This window comes from Diadema antillarum, unplaced genomic scaffold (genome assembly GCF_040938485.1).
Source record: "Diadema antillarum isolate AM-2024a unplaced genomic scaffold, OU_Dant_1.0 seq00000472_RagTag, whole genome shotgun sequence".
In the NCBI taxonomy this organism is placed as follows: domain Eukaryota; kingdom Metazoa; phylum Echinodermata; class Echinoidea; order Diadematoida; family Diadematidae; genus Diadema; species Diadema antillarum.
The window spans coordinates 1,609,039-1,632,870 of NW_027271440.1; the positions used below are offsets into that span (position 1 = coordinate 1,609,039).

At 37.5% G+C, this 23,832-nt stretch overlaps 1 protein-coding gene across 1 annotated transcript in view; it reads right to left on the bottom strand.

The window, feature by feature from the left end:
* Positions 1-3,694: 3,694 nt before the first annotated feature.
* Positions 3,695-23,832, bottom strand: part of LOC139733359 (actin-related protein 6-like) — a 34,005-nt gene continuing 13,867 nt past the window's right edge. The window contains exons 6-9 of the mRNA XM_071644198.1: positions 23,352-23,466; positions 17,510-17,633; positions 6,528-6,666; positions 3,695-5,103 (exon numbers count right to left, since the gene is read on the bottom strand). Coding sequence (XP_071500299.1) covers positions 4,974-5,103; positions 6,528-6,666; positions 17,510-17,633; positions 23,352-23,466 — 508 coding nt within the window. The 3' untranslated portion in view covers positions 3,695-4,973. The remainder of the gene's footprint in view (positions 5,104-6,527; positions 6,667-17,509; positions 17,634-23,351; positions 23,467-23,832) is intronic.

Sequence of the window (23,832 nt, forward strand, 5' to 3'; positions counted from 1 at the left end):
ACAGCTGTAGTGCTTTACACAATCTGATTTTGTTCACCATCATTTTACACTGTATTTCATAAATAAATATTTTCATTCTTTCAGAATGGTTATATGAGGAAGAGATCGGCCTATAGGTGTAAAAAGGATCACAAATTCAACCCTGTCATGTACAGTGCACTCTCGTTACAACGAACACGGTTATAACGAAATTTCGTTATAACCGTGTTCGTTGTAACGAGAGTGCACTGTACATGAAACGAAATTTCGTTATAACAAAGTAAAACTTCTGGTCCCAAAATTTTCGCCATAAAGTCTATGGTACAAAATTCGCTTATAACGAACACGGTTATAACGAAATTTCGTTATAACGAAGTAAAACTTCTGGTCCCAAAATTATCGCCATTAAAGTCTATGGTACAAAATTCGCTTATAACGAACACGGTTATAGCGAAATTTTCGTTATAACGAAGTCATTTCCGAGCACCACTGACAAAGAAAAACAAAAGAAATGCGCTTCGTTATAACGAAATGCGGATCGCTTTCGAAAATACGTAGCTGTGTGTGTCACGCACAGATTCTCAAGAAAGTGAAGTCTTGGTTAGATGAGAATCACCTCACACTCAGTGTAGATAAAACACAGGTAGTTGTTGTTGGCGCACAACAGAAGTTTGTTCAGTCCAATCTGAATATGGTCTTTAAAGTGAATGATGTAATTATCAAACAGGTCCAAAGTGTGAAGTATTTAGGGGTCTGGATGGATCAGCATCTTAGCTGGCAAGAGCAAATCAAATATACCTCAAAAAAGATAGCAACCAGATTAGCATTACTCAGACGAGTTAGAAAATATCTAACTCTTGACAGCGCTAGATTGCTTGGTAATGCATTGGTCTTACCTTACTTTGACAATTGCTGTAATGCCTGGACGAATTGCAATCAGCGCAACAGGTCGATACTGATCAAACAACATAAACAAATGGCAAGGATAATACTGAAAGCAAATCCTTTAACACCCTCCTCTCAAATGTTCAAAACCTTGCATTGGATTCCTATGGAGGAACGTTGGCGGTTCCATCGGGCTAAGCTCTTATATGATGTAATTAATGGTTCTGCTCCATCCTATTTGATTGATCGCTTCACGCTATGCAGTAGTACACATCGGTACAGGACAAGAAGGGCGGGCACCCATGGTCTTGTTTTGCCCAGAGTCACCTCTGAGAGTGGGAAAAGGGCTTTTTCTTTCTCTGGAGCTATGCTTTGGAATGCACTTCCTGCAATTATACGCAGTTCTCCTTCAAAAGCTACCTTTTGCTATAATTATTTGAAACATTTCGCCTCATAATCTGGGTTATTTGCTATCTGATATATGTAGATCTTGTTAGATCCATTTTCTGTAATTTCTGTTGTATATTTCTGTAGTGTTATTTGTCTGTTTCGTTTGACTTTTATGAATGCGTTTGTGACACAGGGCCTCTAGGGAGAACAGTGCATTGACCCTATATAAATATGACTAAATAAATAAATAAATTCCGAGGGGACTTGCGTTATTGTACGATAATCTGAAACCAAAATCAAATAAGGTTTGTTTTATTGTTCCGTAAGTTCTTTATTACAAAACACACAGTTTCTGATACAGCTAAATGTCCGTTCGTTCGGAAATGAAATAGGGTTACGTTATTATGAACATTTTGGCGTTATACCAAAGGGTCGTTATTAATAAGGTTTGTGTATAATCCGACAATAAAATATGGTTCTTATTACGACAGTTTGTTAGTCCGAAAATGATAAGAATTCCAAACGTTCATTATTCTGAACATAAAAAAAAGTTTCGTTATCTAAAAGTGAAAAAGGCGAGACCACTAACAAAACTAAGGAATTATAAACCTTATAATCGTCGATAACCGAACCTTTGAAATAACTATAACTTTCTCACTTAAAAAAAAAAAAAAATAACAAACCTTCTTCGGAATAGCGAACCTTCTTTCATTTTCGGATTAAAAAAACTTCGGAACAAGAAACCTTTGGAATAGTACACCTCTCTCATTTTTTTTTTTTTTTTTAATTTACAAATCTTCCGAATGGCGAACCTCATTTCATTTTCCGATCAACAAACCTTCGGAAAACAAACCATATATTTATATCTAGATTATGAACTTTCAGAATAACGAATCTTCGGAAGAGTGAAGCTTCAAATGAACAAACCTTCGGAATCCCGGGAATGGCGAAATTTCGGAATAAGAAGCCTTCGGAGTAACAAACTTTAGTAAGAAACGAACCTTTGAAATAGCGAACTTGAACCAAATCTAAACCATCATTTCTATACATGTGTAATAATACAAACAACTTTATGCTCTCTTTTAAATGTAATATTCCACAAAATTAAAAAGGTACCATCCCATCTCACAAAGCTGTCCAGTGTATGCGTTATATATTGTATTTGTTCGGTTATAGCGAAATTTCGTTATAACGAAAGAAAACTGCCGGTCCCGAGCATTTTGTTATAACGGGAGTGCACTGTACCTTTCAAGAACACATGTTCATGTACGAAATGCGAAGAGATTTATGGAAGAAAAATAAAGAATATATTTTCAACCCCTCCTGGCACATACATCATACATGATTACAGCCAAAATACAATGTAATTCATTAAATTATTGCAATCCCACTGGGAACTGACAGTGTAAAATACACAGTAAGTTAACGCAATGTTACTTCACTTGCGCCGATGTTCAGAAAAAGTATCAAATGCATCAGATACAATCAGATTTTGTTCATTATAATTTTACACTGTATTTTACAAAAGAAAATTTTCATTCATTCAGAATGATTCAATACAAATTTGAGCCTGTCCTGTACTTTTCAAAAGTGCATGTACAACATATGTGAAGAGATTTTCAGAAGAAATATAAAGAACATACACTGTATTTGTTTTCTTCTTCTTTTTTGTTTCAGTTAACAAATAATTCCTTTTTATTCTTTCTCAATAATGATCCACATACTTGCGTTATAACATTAATCAATGCAAGACTGCTCATTTGATTGATGGTACATATATACTGTATGACTCCAACTTCATGTGTTTCTTTGTTTCTAGTGCGAACTGTTATAACAGGGTACATGGTAATCGGCTCTCCCAAGGACCTCATTAAAACAGGTTTCACTGTTCAATGTTTTTACAGTCATGAGCTCTCACACAAACAAAATGTACTGTTAATAAAATGTACCTGCTTGTATCAGTTTTCCTATACAACATACTTGTAATGACAGTCAACTATAAAGGACAAAGAAGAATTTTACAGTACACTGTAAACTGAAAAAGAAATGCACAGCATCAAAACACAGTGCAGAATGCTCAATAAAAGCACACTGATGTAACAAAGTTTTGCTTTGTTCTGTTTTTATTTTTTCATAAATGCAGTATTTTTCTTGCCCCAAAGTTAAATTTTTTTTTTCTTACTTCATTTTTCATACCCTGATGCACCAAAATTTCTGCACAAGAAAGTGATGTCCTGGCCCCAAGGAGTTTGGTACTGTATGAAGCCCCATTTTCACAGACCTTTGATAACACAACAACCTCAGGAGAACAAAATTCCTCACTTCAGGCATTAAAACTGCAGGAGAGTGAGGGGTACTGTTTTTACAGACACATACCAAAAACCTTTCCCAAGGTAGGTTTCTACGAAGAGGGTGTGTCAACTGATGCGACTACCCCGCCCACTGGCCGGCACCCCATGACTGTAAACAAAATGTGGTTACAATCACTGATCTTGACTCCATAGAGATCAGTGGTTACAATCTATGCACATGATTGGCACGCGGTGTGTCAATCATTCTCTGTCTGCAATGTTGCACATGCTTGTTGAGTGTATCAAAGGAACATTACTGCAGTTGCATTCGAACAGAAGGGTTACCCCTGTAATGTTGGAGTAATGTCAGGGTAACATCAGGGTAATGTCGCAGTTAGAGTTTTGCAAAAGTTACAGCAACAATGTCTGAATAACATTTTGTGGAACCCTTTCACCAGGCAGGGTAAAGAAGGTTTAAGATGCTACCCCGACGTTTTCGCAGTAACAAGGCTCTGTTATAACAGGGCTTGAATGTCCAATATACATATCTTGAAGGTACTCCTGCCTGGGAGTGACACATATAAAATCAAATGAAATTTTGAAATCTATATGATACACTGCACCTAGTAGACAATGCTACCATGATATTTTTCTTACAGCAATTGCAATTTCCTACTACAATGTATATCGTGTACTTTACTATCTGCCTATGAAAACACTATCTCTTTGTATCTGAGCTGAACCAACCATAAAGTCTCCATCCAATCAATAGACGGTCAGACTTTGATGCCTGTAGAGTATTATACGACGGTCACAATCAATATGTCAAATTCTGATTCTTTTGGTTCATGCAAAACTTCCATGAATTGTCCTTGGAGTCCACCAAGTGAGTGATCAACTTTTAAAAGAGGAGCTCTCTAAAAGCCATCATCTTATACACCATACCTAGCCAAAGTTGAAAGAAATATCTCCTGGGATGGATAGACATGTGTTAACCTAAACATAGGTCCAAATTCATGTAAGTTGAAGGAATTTCTCCTGTCTCTTTTAATAATAGGATTCAACTTTAGGCGAGTTTGACTGTATATGCAAGAACAAGAGCTGTTACATAAAGTTACATGAGGGAAACTTACCAGCACTTGTCTACTGATACACTGTACTATTGAAAAGTGATGTTAGTTTCTTCTGTTGCCATTATAACAGCACTCTGTACTACATACACTTTAGCATGCACACTAATTTGGATAAAGATGAACTGTGTTCAAATTTCCAACCGCCTTCATGAATTCCAGCCTGTAAAACCTGGTGCAGGAGGAGCTACCTGGTACTAAAAGGCAACAGGCATGTCCTATGATACTGGTCCTTGGCACAGAGTATGGCTGGTAGAAGGGAAGCCACATGTGTCTGGGTGTTGGTTGCAGCAGGTCATCATACATCAAACTTATCAAAGCAAATGTTCTGTCCTTCCTCATCATACTGCTTCTTTGTTACAATCAGCTTGGCAAACTCTTTGGACTCTGTCATGATCTTTCCTCCTTCCCATGCATACGTCACTGGACTGGAAGTTTAACATGTCACCATTAGAAAGAAAAACACATATGATTAAAAAGAGTGATACAGTAGCTTCATGTAAATATGAGAACAAATTTTTCTCTGCCACCTTTCTGTTATATGTAATCAATCTTCAATGCATCGTCACTTATTAGCAATATTCACAATGCCTTTCAAACCTGACATCTAAAAAAAGAGGGGGGGGGGGGTTTCTTGATAAATTCAAGAGAACTCTATGGATTATGTCATTATCTTTCCCTCCTTCCCATACATGAGTAATTCCGTGAAGTTGGGGCACAAAGTGTTATATTTTAGCATAACTCAATACTAATTATGCTGTACATAATTTATACTGTTTATAGGCTTTACAATTGTATTGAGACCATACATTTTCCTGGAAATTTTGTGCCATTCAGACTCAATTTTGATGAAGTTATTAAAACAATATGTAAGGGAGTCCTGTAGCATCGTGACGTGTCCATGTAGCATCGTGATAGTTAAAATCTGGTCCTAAAAGACAAATTAATGCAATTAGCTTGACCAGAATTTGATATAATATGCATAATTACTAGATTAGTCAGATAGCTAAATATCTTAACTCTCCTTTCCACAGTTTTACTTTTACAAGAAAATTTAAACACAATGTGTCACTATGCTACGCGGTGTCCACCAAATGTAACAAAAAAGGACACCGCATAGCATCGTGATACATTTTGTAATTTTCTTTTAAAATTAAAACTGTGTACAGGAAATTTGAGATATTTTGCTATCTCATTCATATCTTGTACATGTAAATGCATATTGCATCAAATTTTGGTCAAGCTAATTGCCATAATTTGTCTCTTAGGAACAAATTTTAAAATATCACGATGCTACATGGACACGTCACGATGCTACAGGACACTGTTACATATTGTTTAATAACTTCATCAAAATTGAGTCTGAATGGCACAACATTTCCAGGAAAATGTGTGGCCTCAATGCAAATGTAAAGCCTACAAACAATAAATGTATAGCATAATTAATATCAAGTTATGCTGAAATGTATTTTTTAAATATCACTATGCTACATGGACACTGCCCCAACTTCATGGAATTACCCACATATAAATATACATACAGGTATGAATAACACACTTCTATGTGTTTTTAAGTACATAATATTGTCCATTCTGTGGAGAATTGAAAAGGTGGTTTGTTTAGAAGAGGTACATGTATTGAACAATTTCTGCCACACAACAGCTGAAAAGCATTACAGACAGGCTAACAAAATACAGAAACAAGTATGGAGAGATAGATAGGACAGAAAACATGAAAAGACAGAAGAGGATCTAAGTTTAGAATGATTGACTGAGTGAATGGGAGAGTGAAGCTCACAGGAATTAACAGAAGAAGTAAGACCATATCAAAAACAAAAGTTTAAGCTTTCACCTCTTTGGCAGTGTGACTTGGACCTTGTATTCTACCGGTGCTAGGGACCTGACATCACTCTCCACTCTCTCCCTGAAGCCAGGGAAGAGGCAGTTTCCCCCAGTCAGTACAATGTTCTGGTAGAGATGAGGACGCATCTCTTAAACAGAAAGCCAATATAAAAAGAGCAAATGTTATTTTGAACGATATGTTAAACTACAGTGGCATGGCTGGAAGATCAGGTTGTACTGTTTCTTCATGTGATACTTAGCATGGTACAGTGCATTCCTCTACAGTCCTTGGGGCGGTGGTTTTCTTTCATTATATCGAAATTTCATTATAGCTAAACAGTGAGGTATACAAGGATATAGATCCTATGACAATTTTTGGACCTGAATCTTTACCTTGTTGTAACAAGAACTTTGTTATAATCATGCTCATTATAACAGGAGTGCACTGTAGTCTACATACAGTCAACCTCGCGTAAGTCGACATAATCGGGACTGAGAAAAACACGTCGACTTACGCGTAAGTGAAATGAAAACTAATTTCCCCTATACAGAGTAAGATCACAATGCAGATCGCTACCCAAATCTTACTCCTTTTGCTGCCAAAACATACCTACTGACATCAGCAACGATTATGTTTTAGTTCATGTATAATTCTCGCGCGGATTAGTAACGACAACGCACAATTCCCAAATCTCTAGAGAGATTTTGAGAGAGCGGGATCGGAAACCTGGGCCCGTTTCTAGACACTGTACATTTTAAATTTGATTTGAAAAATCAAACGCATATTCCCCAAATTGTATGCGGCTTTGCGATTTAAATTCAAGTGCGTTGCTGCGAAGATGTGCGTGTAAATTCGTATGATTCTGTCGAGATAATTTTTCAGTGCCGTCTGAGTTGAAATAGGATGTGTGATTTTCCTTCCCTAAGTCGCCATATTTGTTTTGCCTAAATTTCTTTTGTCATACTCTGAAAATGAATATTGTTCTCGCGCTCCGATTTGCAACATTACCTCTCTGTACGGCGCGGGCTAGTCTGAAATAAAAAGAAGAAGAAAAGTTTGTTAATCCGAAAACGACATCTTTTGGGATTACTAATACCTTCGTAAAAACAAATCTCTTTCCATCGTCGGACTAATTTAACTTTGGACTGAGATTTAAACCTTCGGCATAGCGAACTGTAACAATAATTTGCTACTATTTTTTCATTGACATTTCGTGAAGCAGCATGCGTTTCGGTACTTTGAAATATGTAAATGTTGTGATGTCTTTCCCCTGCTAGTGCAGACTAAGTTCGGTCACGGCAAAAGTTCCGTTACGAAATAAAACATAATGCAAGCTTTTCTACAATAACACACTTCCGTATAGATTTTCATGCGTTTAAACGGTGGAATTTGATGGACTTGCATTTGATTTTTAGAATTGCGTTTAAACGCAATTGAGTTTAAGTTTCTTACAATTTTCTAGTTTCGAATGATTATCAAACACAAGTCTTTTCAGCGTCCCGTGTGATTTGATGGACTTTCATTTGATTTTCGGGGTTGCGTTTGATTTTTAATTTTGCGTACGAAATAAAAATAATGCAAGTCTTTTCAACAATAATGCACTTACGTAGATGTTTACATAGAGATGCGTTCAAACGCAGTTTCTTATAGTTTCGTACAAAAACTGCAAGTCTTCTCTACAACGCTCTTGCGTTTGAATACAGTGTTACGTGTGATTTGATGGACTTGTATTTGATTTTTAGAATTGCGTTTAGAGTTTTTTTAAAAAGTTCCCGACAATTTTCTGGTTATGATTATCAAACGCAAGTCTTTTCAGCGTTCCGTGTGATATGATGGACTTGCAATTGCATTTGATTTTCAGAGTTGCGTTTAATTTTAAATTTTGCGTACGAGATATAAATTAATGCAAGACTTTTCGACAATATTATAAACGCACCTCCGTAGATGTTAAGAGATGCTTTTAAACGCAGTTTCTATAGTTTCTTACAAAAACCGCAAGTCTTCCTTGCAACGCTCTTGCATTTGAATACAGCGTTGCGCGTGATTTGATGGACTTCATTTGATTTTTAGAGTTGCGTTTAAACGCAATTGAGTTGCAGGTTCGTACAACTATTTTCTAGTTTCATATGATTATCAAACGCAAGTCCTTTCAGAAATGCAAAAGTTGCTCGTGATTTGATACACCTGCATTTGATTTCTAGTTGCATTTAATTACATGTAGTTGCATTTTAATTAATTTTCTAAAAACGGGCCCAGGTTTCTAATACCGCTTCGAAATAATCAACGTTAGATTGGATAAACGGAAACACCTATTTCATGTTCTAATAATGATTCTCTATAGGACCTATAAGTGTATAAAATTTGTGCGTTTTGAGAATAACGAGAAGGAGAAAAGGGGGAAAGTGAACTGCTTTGGGTACAAATGTAACTCTCAAATGTAAATGAGTGTATGCCCTCTCTATTCTGACGTATACATGTACAAGACAATGGACGCATGGCGCGAATGGTACCGCGCCGTACTCTAGCGAATTACCGAGTAGAAATGCTGCGAATCGGAGCGGGAAAACAATTCTTTTTCAGAGAATGGCGATCAGATTTTGAGCGAAAAAATTATGTCGACTTAGACGAGGGAATCAACACGTATTTTAGCTCAGTTGGCTCTCAAAAATTAGGTCGACTTACGTGAGTTGTCGACTTATAAATGTCGACTAAGACGAAGAAATTTTCAAGGAATAACAAAGGCAAAAATCAGGACTTTTTTATCGTGTTGACTTAAGCGAGTTGTCGACTTATGCGATGTCAACTTAAGCGAGGTTTACTGTACATTCATTGCTCTTGCCCACTCTTAATCTGTCATTGCTGACATTTGATACTGAATTTTACACTGAAACCATAACATTTTGTAGTTCTATTGTGGCATTTGCAATTCATTATCAATTCTAAACTGGAGAATGTTACTGTCTGGTGCATACAAACTTCGCAAAATGCAGATTGCTTCTTCTGAAATGACTGATGTTACCTTCAAAATGTAACAAAACTCCTTGTGATTTTCAAAAAGTTGTATGTGCATGCACATAATTCGAACATGTTCATTCTTGTGTCCATCTGGTCAGAATTTTATGATACACAATTACATACCATATGTCTGAATTGTGATGGCATGTACAATTGTTTTTGATCAAATATCCATAAAACAAAATGCAATGTACGTAGTTGAGTGATTAAGACAGCTACACACATGGGTACAGTGTGTTATTGTTACAGGTTCAAGAGTTCCTGGGTTCAGTCTCAAGAAATTCTGATACTATTCTGCATACAACAAAAAATGACATCTTCTTGGCCCTAACCCTCCTTAACCTAACTTTGAGAGAGCCAAGCATGCCTTAGACATACTGGGGTGTGTGTATTTTGAATCCCACCTCAGTTCCTTCTTAAATCCATGAATATTTACATCTAAGATTATTGTACATTTGTATCACTAACAAATACATCTGAAGGTGAAGCAAAAATATAAACTGGTTTGCAATTGAATTGTCCTACAAGGTGTGTGCGATTCACTCTGTGCGGAAGAGCGATGGACATCGCTGTGACCCAATTTGCCGATAATAGATTATGAAAAATTATGTAGCAGTCACGATGGGGTAAGCTCTGAGATTGTGGACTTCCAGAGAACCTTTTCTACTAATATTTTGCATTTTCATTGTTACCCAACTGAAATTGTGTTATTACAGCATTATTTCGCACATTTCTTAAGCATATCTGTGATTTTAGAGCAATAATCAACAGGTCTGCTCGCATACAAGAACTATGTTTTGGCTTTAAGCACTGTTGCTCTGTCGTTTATGACTACAAGAGACATCATGCCCAACATACATCTGAATAATTGATACAATACCATCAAAGTTATTACTTGACTCAGTCACTACATTTTGCTTTAAAGAAAGAAAACATTTGGTTTTAAAGAAAAAAAAATACAATGCTCAGGTTCAGTCTTCCAATATCAATCATATCTGTATTGGCAGCGATTAAAATGCAAATATTCAGTTTCTTCAAATTCACAAATAGTAGAAGGAAACCACTGATAAGAAAACTATTATCAGGATTTGAAGGTGGGTAGATTAAATGATGTAAATTCAGATTAAATTATGTAACTTTGACATTTTCTTGCATGAAAACAACCTGAAGTACATACAGGTGTATCTGTTGTGTTTGACCAAGGATATCTTTATTTGAAATGTGGGAAGACAAGAACTAGCAGGAAAAAAAGCTGAAATCAATGGGTTCAACAAACTATCAAACACACATAAGAACTTACAGGTATACATACATAACAGCCTCAGTCTATAGCTGACATCTCATGATAAATGCAAAACTGTGGATTTTTTGTTTTTCACTTTTGTACCTTCATGTGTTAAAACTCTAGGAATTTGAAGTTTATTTTACAGAGATTTAAATTTTTGGTAATAAAAGAAACAAAGAAAGAAAGAGGAATCAGCCTAAGGGCAGATATAACAAGGGAAAATGTTGATTCCGAAACATGCCATGTCAAAACCAGCACACGACAGTTGAATGACTGCACTCTATACTTCTCTGCATTATCACTGTGTGCTTGCAGTCGCAACCCCGTGACAAATGCCAGTTACATGTGTGCTCCACATTATCTGAGCTATTGATTGGCTAAATCAATGTTGGCCTATCAACTGTTTGAGAGATGTTACTGTTAGTGTAAGTATGAGGGACTTGGGATTGCCCTTTACTTGGCACTATTGTTTGAAGGATAAGAATGGGGCACTTTCCAATCACATCCAGTACTAGTATATTTTCTATTTGTTGACTGAAACTTTGGTCACTTTGCTGAATCAGAAACTCAGAAAAGTGATTCATGAGCATGAGAGATAACAACTGCAGACAGTGTTGTGCACCTGTGGTAAATTTTGCATTCATAGGTCTGTCTTTACAGAGCAGTGGGTGATTTTTTTTTTCTGTGACTGTTTGATTTGCTCCCTTTGACTTTAATTACCATTACCCTGTACTTTGCCTCCACAGCACTATTTTGTATGGTGTGATTGAGGCAATATACAGATGATGAGTAGATGATCTGAGGATTCATTAGCATGTGTGATGAAAAGCAGGTTTTGTCTGCAACAAGTTTATTGCCAAATCTAAAACACTTGACAAGTGTTAAGACAGACATTTTTCCCCCAAGAGAATACTCTGAAGCCTCTTGTACACTTTCAGGGATCGCATCATGGATCATCATTCCAGGATCATCCATCATGTTTCCACCATGTTTCCATCATGACTGTGTTGACACTGAGAAGTCATTTGGAATGATCCTTGACCTTTCGACATGCCCGTGGAAAAAAATATGCTTGCTTAGAAATCAGTCCATACCCTTCCTTGTAGGCACTGTCTAATCTCTGTTGTCTCCGTATTCATTCCGGAACACTGTGTGAAGACATTGACATGTCCATATTAGCATCAGCTCCATCAGAGACTGAAATTCTGTGTATTTTACAAATATGACTTATAAAGTTTGAAATTTGCTCACATTTTTCTCATCATTTATAATGGCATCATCTTATCATACTATCTGTAAAGTGATCGCATAAGAAGCCAAGCTGTTCACCCAAACACTCCATTTCCTCAATGTTTTTCTGTGTTTTGTTTTTGTTTTGTTTTGTTTTGTTTATGCCATGATGTTGATGATGATGATGATCCACAGCATTTGTATGGCGCCATATATCTGTCACAGAAACATTCAAAGGCGCAGACTCCTCCAAGACAGTTAGCAATTAAATGTCTGGTGAAAAATGTGAGTCTTGAGTGAGGCTTTGAAGTGATCCAGTTTGTCAATTTCACGGAGGAAAGATGGGAGGGAGTTCCATAGGCGAGGAGCAATAGAGGAAAATGCCCGGTCTCCGTATCCCTTGAGATGTGTGATGGGCACCTGGAGAGTGAGGCCAGATGAACGAAGGCCAGGGCGAGGCTGCCGTCGCTCAATTAGGGAAGACAGGTATCCTGGGGCCAGACCATGAATGGCCTTAAAAGTGAGAAGTAAGATCTTGAAATCAATTCTGTTCTTGATGGGAAGCCAATGCAGCTCAGCCAGGACAGGGGTAATGTGATCATACTTCCTCAGCCCGGTGAGCAAGCGTGCTGCTGCATTCTGTACTGCTTGAAGTCTGTTCAAGGTTGCAGATGGAAGGCCAGCTAGGAGACTGTTACAAAAATCCAGTCTTGATGTTATGAGTGAATGAATGATGCTTTCTGCTGCTATCCTTGTAAGCAAAGGTCTAATAGCTGCGATGCTACGAAGCTGGAAGTAAGCAGTCTGGCATACCTGCGAAACATGCCTATGGGCAATTCCGCGGTTAGTAACGTTACATTTGAACAAATTTAGATATTTGTTTTTACTACTAAATTACCATTTATTCATTTCAAGCCAAAATTATGTCAAAAACATGTTCATCATTCCCAGGTTTATGATATAGAAAAGAATGAATACAATCCAAGAGATAATAGTATTGCTATGGCAACTTAAAGGGCTGGTTAGTAACGTTACGAAAAAAGGACATGACAAAAAAATCAATGTCTTGTAACAAAAAGTGTGCAAAAATTCAAGTTACTTCAAACAAAGTGTTGCATTAATTTCAATTATTGCATCATGACAAATGTTCACACAATGTTTTTTAGCAGTTCGACCAATAATTTCTTAGCTAGACCCCCAAAAGCATGGTTAGTAACGTTACGGTTAGTAACGTTACATTTGTCCGGAGTAATTCCGCAGGTCATTTCACCCTTTTGTAATTGACAAAATGTCACATGACTTCTGGAGTATTTAAATGTATTTATCTTTTACCCCTTAGCAAAACTTTGAGGAAAAAATTTCAAAGGAACCCACTGTAATTTGCATTTAAGTGAATTTCAGCATCCCCAGTCCCACATGTACATTTTAAATGATGGTTTTAGATCTCGCGAAATCAATCAATACGAAAGATAAAATCTACTGAATTTGAAAGACCTTAATGATTGGTGAACATCCATGGCATTAGTTGATACCTAGATTAAAGAGTAAGATAAAGAGGCACATTTCTTTTATCCATGTCATGTCCACCTAACTGCGGAATTGCCCCTATCCATCCTCATAGACTGGTCAAAGTAGACCCCAAGGTTACGGACGTTATCTGCAGGAGAGACAGACACATCACCGACGTGAAAATCCATGGAGACGATCTTGTTTCTCATTTGTGGAGAAGAAATGATGAGGCATTCAGTCTTGTCGTCATTGAGTTTCATGAAGTTCTTCACCATCCATTGTCGGATATCTGACAGGCATTCAGTCATCCTCGTAGCTGCTGCTGTTTCTTCAGCTGCCACTCTTGGATCGAATGTCACATAAAGTTGAGTGTCATCTGCATAGAAGTGGGGTTCTAAACCATGCTGACGTGCTATGTTCCCAAGGGGGGAAGTGTATAGTGTAAAGAGTAATGGTCCGAGGACTGAACCTTGTGGGATGCCACAGGTCAGGAAGGCCTGCTCTGACAGAGTTCCATTGATGTTCACAGACTGTCTTCGGCAATGGAGATAAGATCTGAACCATTGAAGGGCAGTGGCACCAACTTTGAAATCCTGCTGCAGCCTGTGAATGAGGACTTTGTGATCAATTGTGTCAAATGCAGCTGACAAATCCAAGAGAAGTACCATGGCTGCTTTCTTGTTGTCAACTGCTGGCAAGATGTCATCAGCTATTTTCAGAAGGGCTGTCTCTACGCTGTGGTGTCTCTTATAAGCAGACTGCATCGGCTCATAGAGTTTGCAGACCTGGAGATGTGACATTAGTCTTTTGGCAACTACTTTCTCGAGGACTTTGGCAAGGAATGGCAAGTTAGATATAGGTCGGTAGCTGCTCATCTTATCCGGATCTAAGGGTGTCTTCTTAAGTACAGGAGTGACATGGGCGAGCTTCAGCTCATCTGGAAACATTCCTTCCTGTAACGAAGCATTGATTATCCTGGAGATAGGAACGGCCATTAGTTCATAACTCTCTTTCACAATTGAGGTTGGGATTGGATCCAGGGAGCATGACTTCGCAGGAGAGCTGCGGATAACACTCTGTATTTCTGCCGGAGTTGTGGGCGCGAGTGTAGTAAGATGTTCATCACTTGAGGTTGTATCACTGTCTGACTCTGGCTCTACAGTAAGGGACATGTTCGACTGTAGATTGCATCTTATAGACTCAATCTTACCAATAAAATACCTTGAGAATTTAGAGGCTACACGACCAGGAGAGGAATGATGCCCTAGTGCCACAGCTGATTCTGTCTTTCTGTACAGAAGCTTGTTGATGATGGCATAGAGTGCTTTTTGGTCAGATCCACAATCAACTATTAGTTTATTGTAGTAGGCAGCTTTGGCACACATGAACAACTGCTTGACTCGATTTCTCTGCTCTTTGAAGAGTTGTCTATCAGATGGGGCACGAGTTTGCCTCCATCGGCGTTCAAGCTGTCGCCGCGTGCGTTTTGCAGTAGCGATAACCTCACTGTACCAGGGGACAGCCGGCTGTTCCACAACTACACATGTCTTTTCAGGAGCATGTTTGTCCAACAATTCCCTGAGAACCACATTATACTGATGGACTGAGTCATTCACGGCACCACAGGTGTTAGAGAACAGACCGGAATGTTTCAGGTCAAACCTAAGCTGAGTCGAATCAATAGTCTTCAACTTGCGGTAGGTGATCTTCTTCTTCACAGGCTTGGGTTTCTCGAGTTGGAGGAGACAGTGGACAGAGCTGTGATCTGATATCGAGTCCTGGATACATACTGAATTTATGCCTTCCACATCAATATGGGTGATGATCAGATCTAAAATGTGACCTGACTCGTGAGTAGGCTCATCCACAATCTGCTGCAGATTATGATCTAGGAGAAGTCTCTGGAAAGCTTTAGTGTCATTGGATTGTTGGTTTTCCCAGTGGATGTTAAAGTCACCAAGAATGAACAATTTCCCAGTGAACAAGGAATGTCTATCTAACAAAACTGAGAACTCATGGATGAACTCAGTAAACGTACAACAGTTCTTACGTGATGGTGGTGGACGGTAAACAACAATTACCTTAATCCTTGCAGTACCATGTGACAAATCAGTTTCCATAAACTCAAATGATTTAGGTTGAATGTTGGTTCTTACTGCTTTTGAGCACAGACTTGATTTGTACAAAAGACCTACACCTCCACCCCTGCGATACTTCCGAGGGACATGAAGCAGTCTGTATCCAGAAGGAGTTACTCTCGCTGCGCTCTGGGGCTCGCCTGGATTGAACCAAGTTTCAGTCAATGCTAGAACATCAATATCATGGTCTATCAGATGATCCTTAATTAAATCAGATTTATTGCATGCTGATTGACAGTTAATCAGACCAAGAGTAAAGAGAGCATGCACAACTACAGGAAGAGTTGAACTCTTCATAGCTTTGAATTCACTCTCAATAATCTGCTTCTTCTTACCACCACGGCAGCCCCTGTGACCATTGCGCCTCTTGTGTATTCCCAAGGTCTTCAATTTTCCATAAGTAGAAGCAGCTAACATGCGTTGGTTAAAGCTCATACCATTCCATATTGACTTCAGTTCACTTGTGCTGTACTGAATAAGTGGCATTCCTGGGGAGAGTCCACTCTGGCAGAGCTATTGACATTGGTGGTACTAAGAAGAAGCTACACAATGGACACTGCATGTCATCCTATTGTGTGTGATTCCGGTTAGTTGCACAGAAGAAGCACCCAGCTAAAGCCCATGAACTTCAGAACAAGACATGAAGAAGCACATATGGGACAGGCAGGCAAGTAAAAGTGAAATAGGACCACAAGCTGAGAAATTGACTCTACAATTTCTGAGGAGATGAAATTCCATATCAATCAGATAGATGTCCAGTGGTATCCAGGTATCAAACTGGTCAACTAGAAGCACTCACAAACTCACAAATCACAGCAGACAATGCAAAAAGCCAACAAATTGGAGGAGTCAAAAGAGGGGTCGCCATCAAGGGCGCACACACACACACACACCTGATGTTGCTGCAAAATGAAAGTTTCTGCAACAAAGTGTTTTATATTCATGGTCTTGACAAGCAGAACTATATGTGCTGTAGATTTTCTGTTGTGCTTGCCATACTTACCTCTGAAGGCATGTCACCTGAGAAATATGAATTATTAAATGAGCACCTTCAAGCACAAGTGACTTGTCAACATATTAGGACCAGGAAGGGACCCAGTTACCTCCATGCTCTTCCTTGATAACCATGTTAGCTCTGTGTATATTTCCGGAATGGTCTGTGTTGCTACCTTGTCTGTCCATGGAGACACCCAGTTGGGATTGTATCCACACCGGCATTGAGAGAAAAATTGTGATGTTGCACCCCGGAACACTACAGATCAACGATCCGTGGTGATCCGTGAAGCGATCCGTGAAAGTGTAAAAGGGGCTTTAGCACTTTTCTGTCACATTTCCTTTGTTTCCTGTTTATCAATTTTACAATGTACTATGTATGTTACCCTATCATAGCAGAACATGTTCACACAGTGTTCATGTACAAGTGTGCTCCATATGTGCTGATAGGACAGGGGTCCAGATATAGTGAGGTACATTAGCCAGGACCTTATCTAACCGGATTCCCCTATATCACAAATATTTCTCTGTTTGTTTGTTATGTACAAATGTACATGCTACATGTCAAATCTATGTGTGTAATCCTTGCTTTAAAAACACACAAACACACACACACAAATGTTCCCTAAACCTAAATTATTTTTGCCTGGAGTGCTAAGACCACCCACCTTCAGGAGAAATGCTGATTTGTGTTTGTTTCACTTGTGTGTAAAGAGAACAAAGGCCACAAGTTAGACATTCATTTCATCTTTCCTAGAATTGTAGTGTGGCCACTCCTATGCTTATCTCACAAGACACCTTCTGCTACTTTGTAATCTCACCTTCTGGGGTGGAGTTGATAGAATGCACTATGGCTTCACTGATCCCCATCTCCTGTATGCTGATGTCTGATGGATGGAAGAGGATCTCAGGCACAGCAAAACGTTCATTATTCATGCGCACAATCTAAGAGGGAGGAAGTTAAAAATTTGAAAACAGAAATTGGACCTTCAATAAAATTAATTTCCCTGTCAAAATGAAAATTGTACACAAGATAACACTGGTTTTGTGATTGTACAGGAAAGGTAAGTTGTATAATATTCTAGTTGTGACTATGCCTGAACACTTGGTATAATTGACTTGTAAGTACACAGTATGTACAGTCCTATTGTAGGTCTATATCAAAAGCACAATCCATCAAACTGTGATGTTGCCCATTCGTAAAATATATTCTACCACCCTAACAATAATATTTCGGAAGTTTGGTGACAAATTTGAAAATGTGTTTTCAAGGAGAAGATGAAAATGCAAACTTTGGCCCCCACTTTGACGCCAAGGGGACATCCCTGGAGCTGCCACAAACAAACTTGAAACGACAGTCACAAATGTACTATCTCTAGCAAAAACTTAGCTCTATCACTTCTGGTTCAGAAGATTTTATTCTTCTTTTTCTTTTTTTAATACCTCCACCACAAAGTGTCACTGGAGGCATTATGTTTTTGGGTTGTCCATCCGTCCATCCGTCCCTAATTAATTTTGTGGACACTGTCACTTCAGAACCATTTGAGGTATCCTAGTGAACTTGGCATTTGTATGTATGAGTGGACAAAGTTGTGCCTATCAACTATAATAGAGTACACATGCTCAAGGTCAAAGGTCACAGTCAAATTCCTTTCTCCTTTTATTTCTCCAAAAGTATGCGGTAATGGGCAAGCCCAAGATAAGGTCCCCTCAGAAGGCAAAAATTTCATCTTTGTTCAATATTGACATGTTTGGTATCATTTTGAAGCTTATGAGTTGAAGTTTGATTTCTATGGAGGAAAAAAATGATATGATGTAAATTTATGCAAATTTCAAGGGCTTCATTTGCATAAATGTGAAATACAGCGTTACGTATGGGACATTTATAAAAATTCATATTTATTCAAAGGAAAGCAAATGATATTTGATTAATACAGTATGTGGACATTAGAAGTTCATCAAGTAATTTAACTTGGTATGAAAATTTAGGGATTATGCAAATGATTATGCAAATTAGCTCGTGTCCTATCATGAGATGTGCCATACGTAACAAATTGAGGTCATTTTTTTAGGTTTTCTCTAAAATTTATAAGGTTATTTGAATGCCCTTTTGGAAAGTTCTAATTTATTGTTTAGAGAAGTTAAATACCATCTAAAAGAAGAAAAATGGTAAAAGAAATATTTTTTATTAGGCAATTAAATAATGTTACGTATGAGACAAATGCGTCACATACATGTATGGGACATCCACGTACATATTGCATGTGAATGCATGTAGCTAGCTGGGAGGGTCTCTCAGTACACAAATGGTCAATCATCCTGAAGAAAGTATCCCAACTTTGCAGCTACTTTTGAGTTACACACACTTGAAACAATACATGTACTTGACTGAACAATTTTCAATAAGGGGGAGGGGGAGATGGCAAAATACACTATGAAAATCAGCATTAAAGGGATGGTATAGTTTTTGTAGAAATGGGGATTCAGTTTTCAACATTTTACAAGATGATTGGAAACCAATTATAGGAATCATTAAAAAGCATACAAATCTCAGAGTAGAGGTATTCAAAGTTTATTTGATGGAGATCCGATTTGGAATGGCTGAGATATCAAAAAACAAACAAATACAAAGCAAAATGAAGTGGTCCTAATAATAAATGTGACCCACCTTTTGTTAGGACACCACGTGTCTGGATATCTCAACCATTTCAAAACAGATTTTTGTTATGTTAACTTTGAATTCCTCTTAGAATTGTATGCTATTTAAATATTTCATAAAAGAAGTGCTAATTATCTTGTAAAAGTTGAAATCAGAATTCCCATCTGAACCAGAACTAAACAGTCCCTTGAAGTAGAGACCTCTAATCTAAAGGGTACTGAAACCGAATCTTATACAAAAGCAGATTGAAAAATTGCAGTTCAACTACTAGTATATTGGGTAATGTTCACCACTCAATGTAGAGCTCTAGCTACGTTGTAGCTGCATTGTATAACACATGTCTGTGATGACAATGAAGATGTTACTTCAAATTAGTGTTTTTCATATCATTTTTTTTTATTGCAAGTGATAAACAAATTGTCCTTATTCAGTTTTCAGTAGTAGCCACGACAAAAATCATGGCCATACATACTGAGATGTGACTTGAATCAATGACCTTATTGCTAGACAGACATCATCTACACAATTACTGGGGTTCCACGCAGCAGGTACTGTACGAGCTGAAATTTTCGCGGTGGTTTTATTTTCGCGAATTTTGCGAATCGCCTTAGAACCGCAAAAATAACAACACGCGAAAATAACAATGCGCGATTAACTAAATTCAGTTAGACCCTCGTAACCGCGAAATTAACAACACGCGAAAATGTCCTCCAAGTAGCAATTTGCGAAAATATCTGTACGAGGATGACCAATGACATCAATTGGCTCGATGGGTTCGGGTTCAGGAGTTACCTTACTAATCGAAAACAATTTGTACTTATCAACGGTCATGCATCAACTACGCAAAATGTTAACTGTGGTGTTCCTCAAGGAAGCTTACTAGGTCCCCTTTTATTTATTCTCTATGTTAATGACATGTCAAATTCTTCAAACATCCTCTCTTTCTTATCATTTGCGGATGATACTAATGTAATTTTATCTGATTCTGATTCTGATCGATTAATTGATACTTTAAACAGTGAATAAATAAAGTTACTCCAGTGGATAAGAGCAAACAAATTGTCAATAAATTTGCAAAAAACTAAATGCATGTTGTTCAGTAATTCTCTGAAAAATTTACCAAGAAATATTTTCCTGGAAGACACGATCATAGAAGAAGTCTCTTCCATCAAATTTCTAGGTTTGATTCTGGACAATAAACTTACCTGGAGTTTGCATATCGATTCTGTATGTCATGTTATTTCGAGGAATATAGGTATTATAAACAAAGTTAAATTTTATCTTTCAAAAAATTTACTTTTTATGTTATATTCTACTTTGATACTACCTTACTTAAACTATGGGATACTCGCATGGCGAAACACTTTTTCTACTTATACAGAAAGATTATTATTACACAAAAAAGTTCTTCGTATCATTTGTCACGAATCATGGAGAAGTCATACCAATGATTTACTTCACGAAAATAATATTTTGAAAATTTATGACCTCTATCGTTTGCAATTAGGACAATTCATGTATAAACACACCAACCATTCTCTCCCCCTTTTGTTTGATTCCATGTTTTTAAAGAATGAAACTGTTCATGCATATCCAACCCATCACTCCCATGAATATCATTTGCCTTTACTAGGACGGTTTACTAGGACGGTTTACTAGGACGGTTTTTGCAAAATCTTTATTCTCTTTTTCTGGACCAAAATTCTGGAATTCTCTTGATAATAATACAAAAGAAGCTTTAAGTTTGAATACATTTTCTTTGAAGTTAAAGAATCATTCCAAAACTTTGTATGCAGCATAATAATTCATTCTTTTTTTTTCTCACTTTTGATTTTCAAAATTGTTGTTGCTTCGTTAATCTCACTACTCTTTGTTCATCAGCGAGCCCATGCTTCACTACTGTATCTTTCTATCCTCTCATTAATCTTTCCTTACAAGAGAGCCACCTTGTGTTTGTTAATGCGTGTCCGTATGTGTGCATGTATGTGTGTATTACTCTGTCTGTCTTTTTTTTTACTACCGCTTAGGGAAATTTGTTGTTTGTTTTTTGTAATTATATTTTTTTTCTATATGAGGGGACTGCATTCTACAAGCTCTGCTTTTTAGCAGTCCCCTCCATTTCCAGCAATATTGTTTATGCATTTACCACAGTGACGTAATAGTTATTTGTATCTCTGTTGATAATTTACCTGTATCTTGTATACAATGTTATTCTGTTCATCGCATTGTGTTACTGATTTCCTGACATCTGTGTATACGAGTGTTTCATTGTATTTCTAATTATTTGTTTGTTAGAAATGAAATGAATCAACTTGAACTCAACTTGAAACATGGTTCCCCACACACTTAACGAATAGGGGACAAAGTTTTCCATACATAACTGTCCCATACGTAACACGTCATGTCTGTCTTTAATTAGAACCTGTAATTAGAGCTTTTTGCCTCATGACATGAAACTTACCTCTCATAATCTGAGTGTTGTGGCTTTCATCACAGTGAGTTACAAGTTGTAGAATAAAATACTTTCAGAGAGTTTTGAGGTTGAAAAAACTGTTCAAAAGAACAAAATTTTTCTGGTCCCATACGTAATGGCACATATTTTCTCTTCTAGAATATAATTGTCAAGGTCATTTTTCTCCATTTTTTACATGATTATACTTCTCCTAGATATCAATTACCATGACAGAGTCCAATATGATCAAAGGCCATTAACACTATTTTTCAGGTCATAAAAGTCTCTGAACGTCCCATACGTCGTAACGCACGCGTTATCTTAGACTTGCCCTAACTGATTTTCTCTTGAAACAGTGTTAACATGGATTCTCTAGGGAAAGTTTTGGGTCATGGGGTCAAAGGTCAAGCAAACATGCCTAAATTTCACTTTTTTTCTCCATACCTCGGAAATGACTTAAAAGTATCTTCATGAAACTAAGTACATACATGTATGCATGTACTGCCTGACAAAGATTCTCTTGGGAATGGGGGGGGGGGGCATGGGGATAAAGGTCACATGAAAATTTTAAAATGTAACAATTTGTTCTCATATTTTGAAATAGTTCAAAATATTGTTGCAAAAAAAAATGATGTTACCAGTAAATGATTTGAAGAATTGTGTGCTATCATTGGGTCAAAGGGCAACAGTCAAAGGTCAAGTGAAAATTACAAAATTTCTGTATACTTGCTCTCTTGATTAAACAATTTAGCTATCCTTTCAAATGAAACCTAGTTCAAGGAAAGTAAGCACTTAACAAATTTGTGACAAAGATGTCATGTAAATGTTTTGCCAATTACGTGAAACTGTCGTCTCACACTGTCAAGATGTACTCTACACGTATTTGGAGAATCATGCAGTATGGGGGTAGCATACTAGTCACCATAGCAACATTTCTAGTTTTTTTAAATCTTTTATGCCTGAATTTTGGGGCTTGGAGGCTTGGGGCCCCTGCGGAAGGAGCATGGTGCTCATATAAAGAAATTGAGATCCTATCACCTTAGGGATGCTACCTGCCAAGTTTGGTGAAAATCCATTACGGGATTTTCAAGGAGAAGCCAAAACTGTAAAAAAGTTCATGCACAAAGCATGATGCATGACACACAGAGCATGACCAATGATGAATGATCACAATAGCTCACAAATGAGCTAAGAAGTATGGGAGCAATTTCTAAACTTTTTTTTTTTCCAGAAATATAAGGTACACATTCCATAAACCTTCCATCACTGTTATGGCAAATATCATTTTCAATGGCTTCTAAAGACAGTCAGATCAAGAGCTTTGTCAATGTCGTACAAAAAATAAATCGTATTGAGTTTTTTGTTTTTTTACGGTCAATTGTAACTTTTTTTTTCTATTCTTTATCTTTACTACATCACTATACATGTATACTGGGGCAGTGATTTGGCTCAGTCGGTAGCGTGTCTTGTCTCTCGATCCATGACACAGTGCCCTGAATCAGTGTGTGGTATAGCACTGTCTAGTGGCATGCAATATAAAAGTAGTCCTTACCTGTTCATTTGGTTTCTGTTTCCCAAATGCTTCCTCTTTCACATAGCCTCTCTTGATGTCCTGGAAATCAGGTAGGACATAATCTCTGCACACGATGTTCTCTTTTCCTTTTAACCTGATCAGGAGTAAATATAATGCAATCCCCACAAACTCGTTGAATCATACTACATACATCATTGCTCTTGATCCTTTGTTTTCAAGGAGTATTAAAATAAAACAAAATATGGAAATTATCTACGATGCTTGTAAATGTGTTGTTTGATGCTTGTAAATCTAGCACATTGACTGGAGTCCATCTCTAATGTCAAGGCGTGTGCATGTATCATGAGCAGTTTTCTGTGCATGACGGTGCTTGTGTGTGTGTGTGTGTGTGCATGTGTGTGTGTAGCTGCAAATGTGAGTGTGTGTTTCTCTGTGTGTGAGTGTATGTTTGTAAATGTGTGTGTGAGTGTATACATGTACACTGTATGTGTCTGTGTAG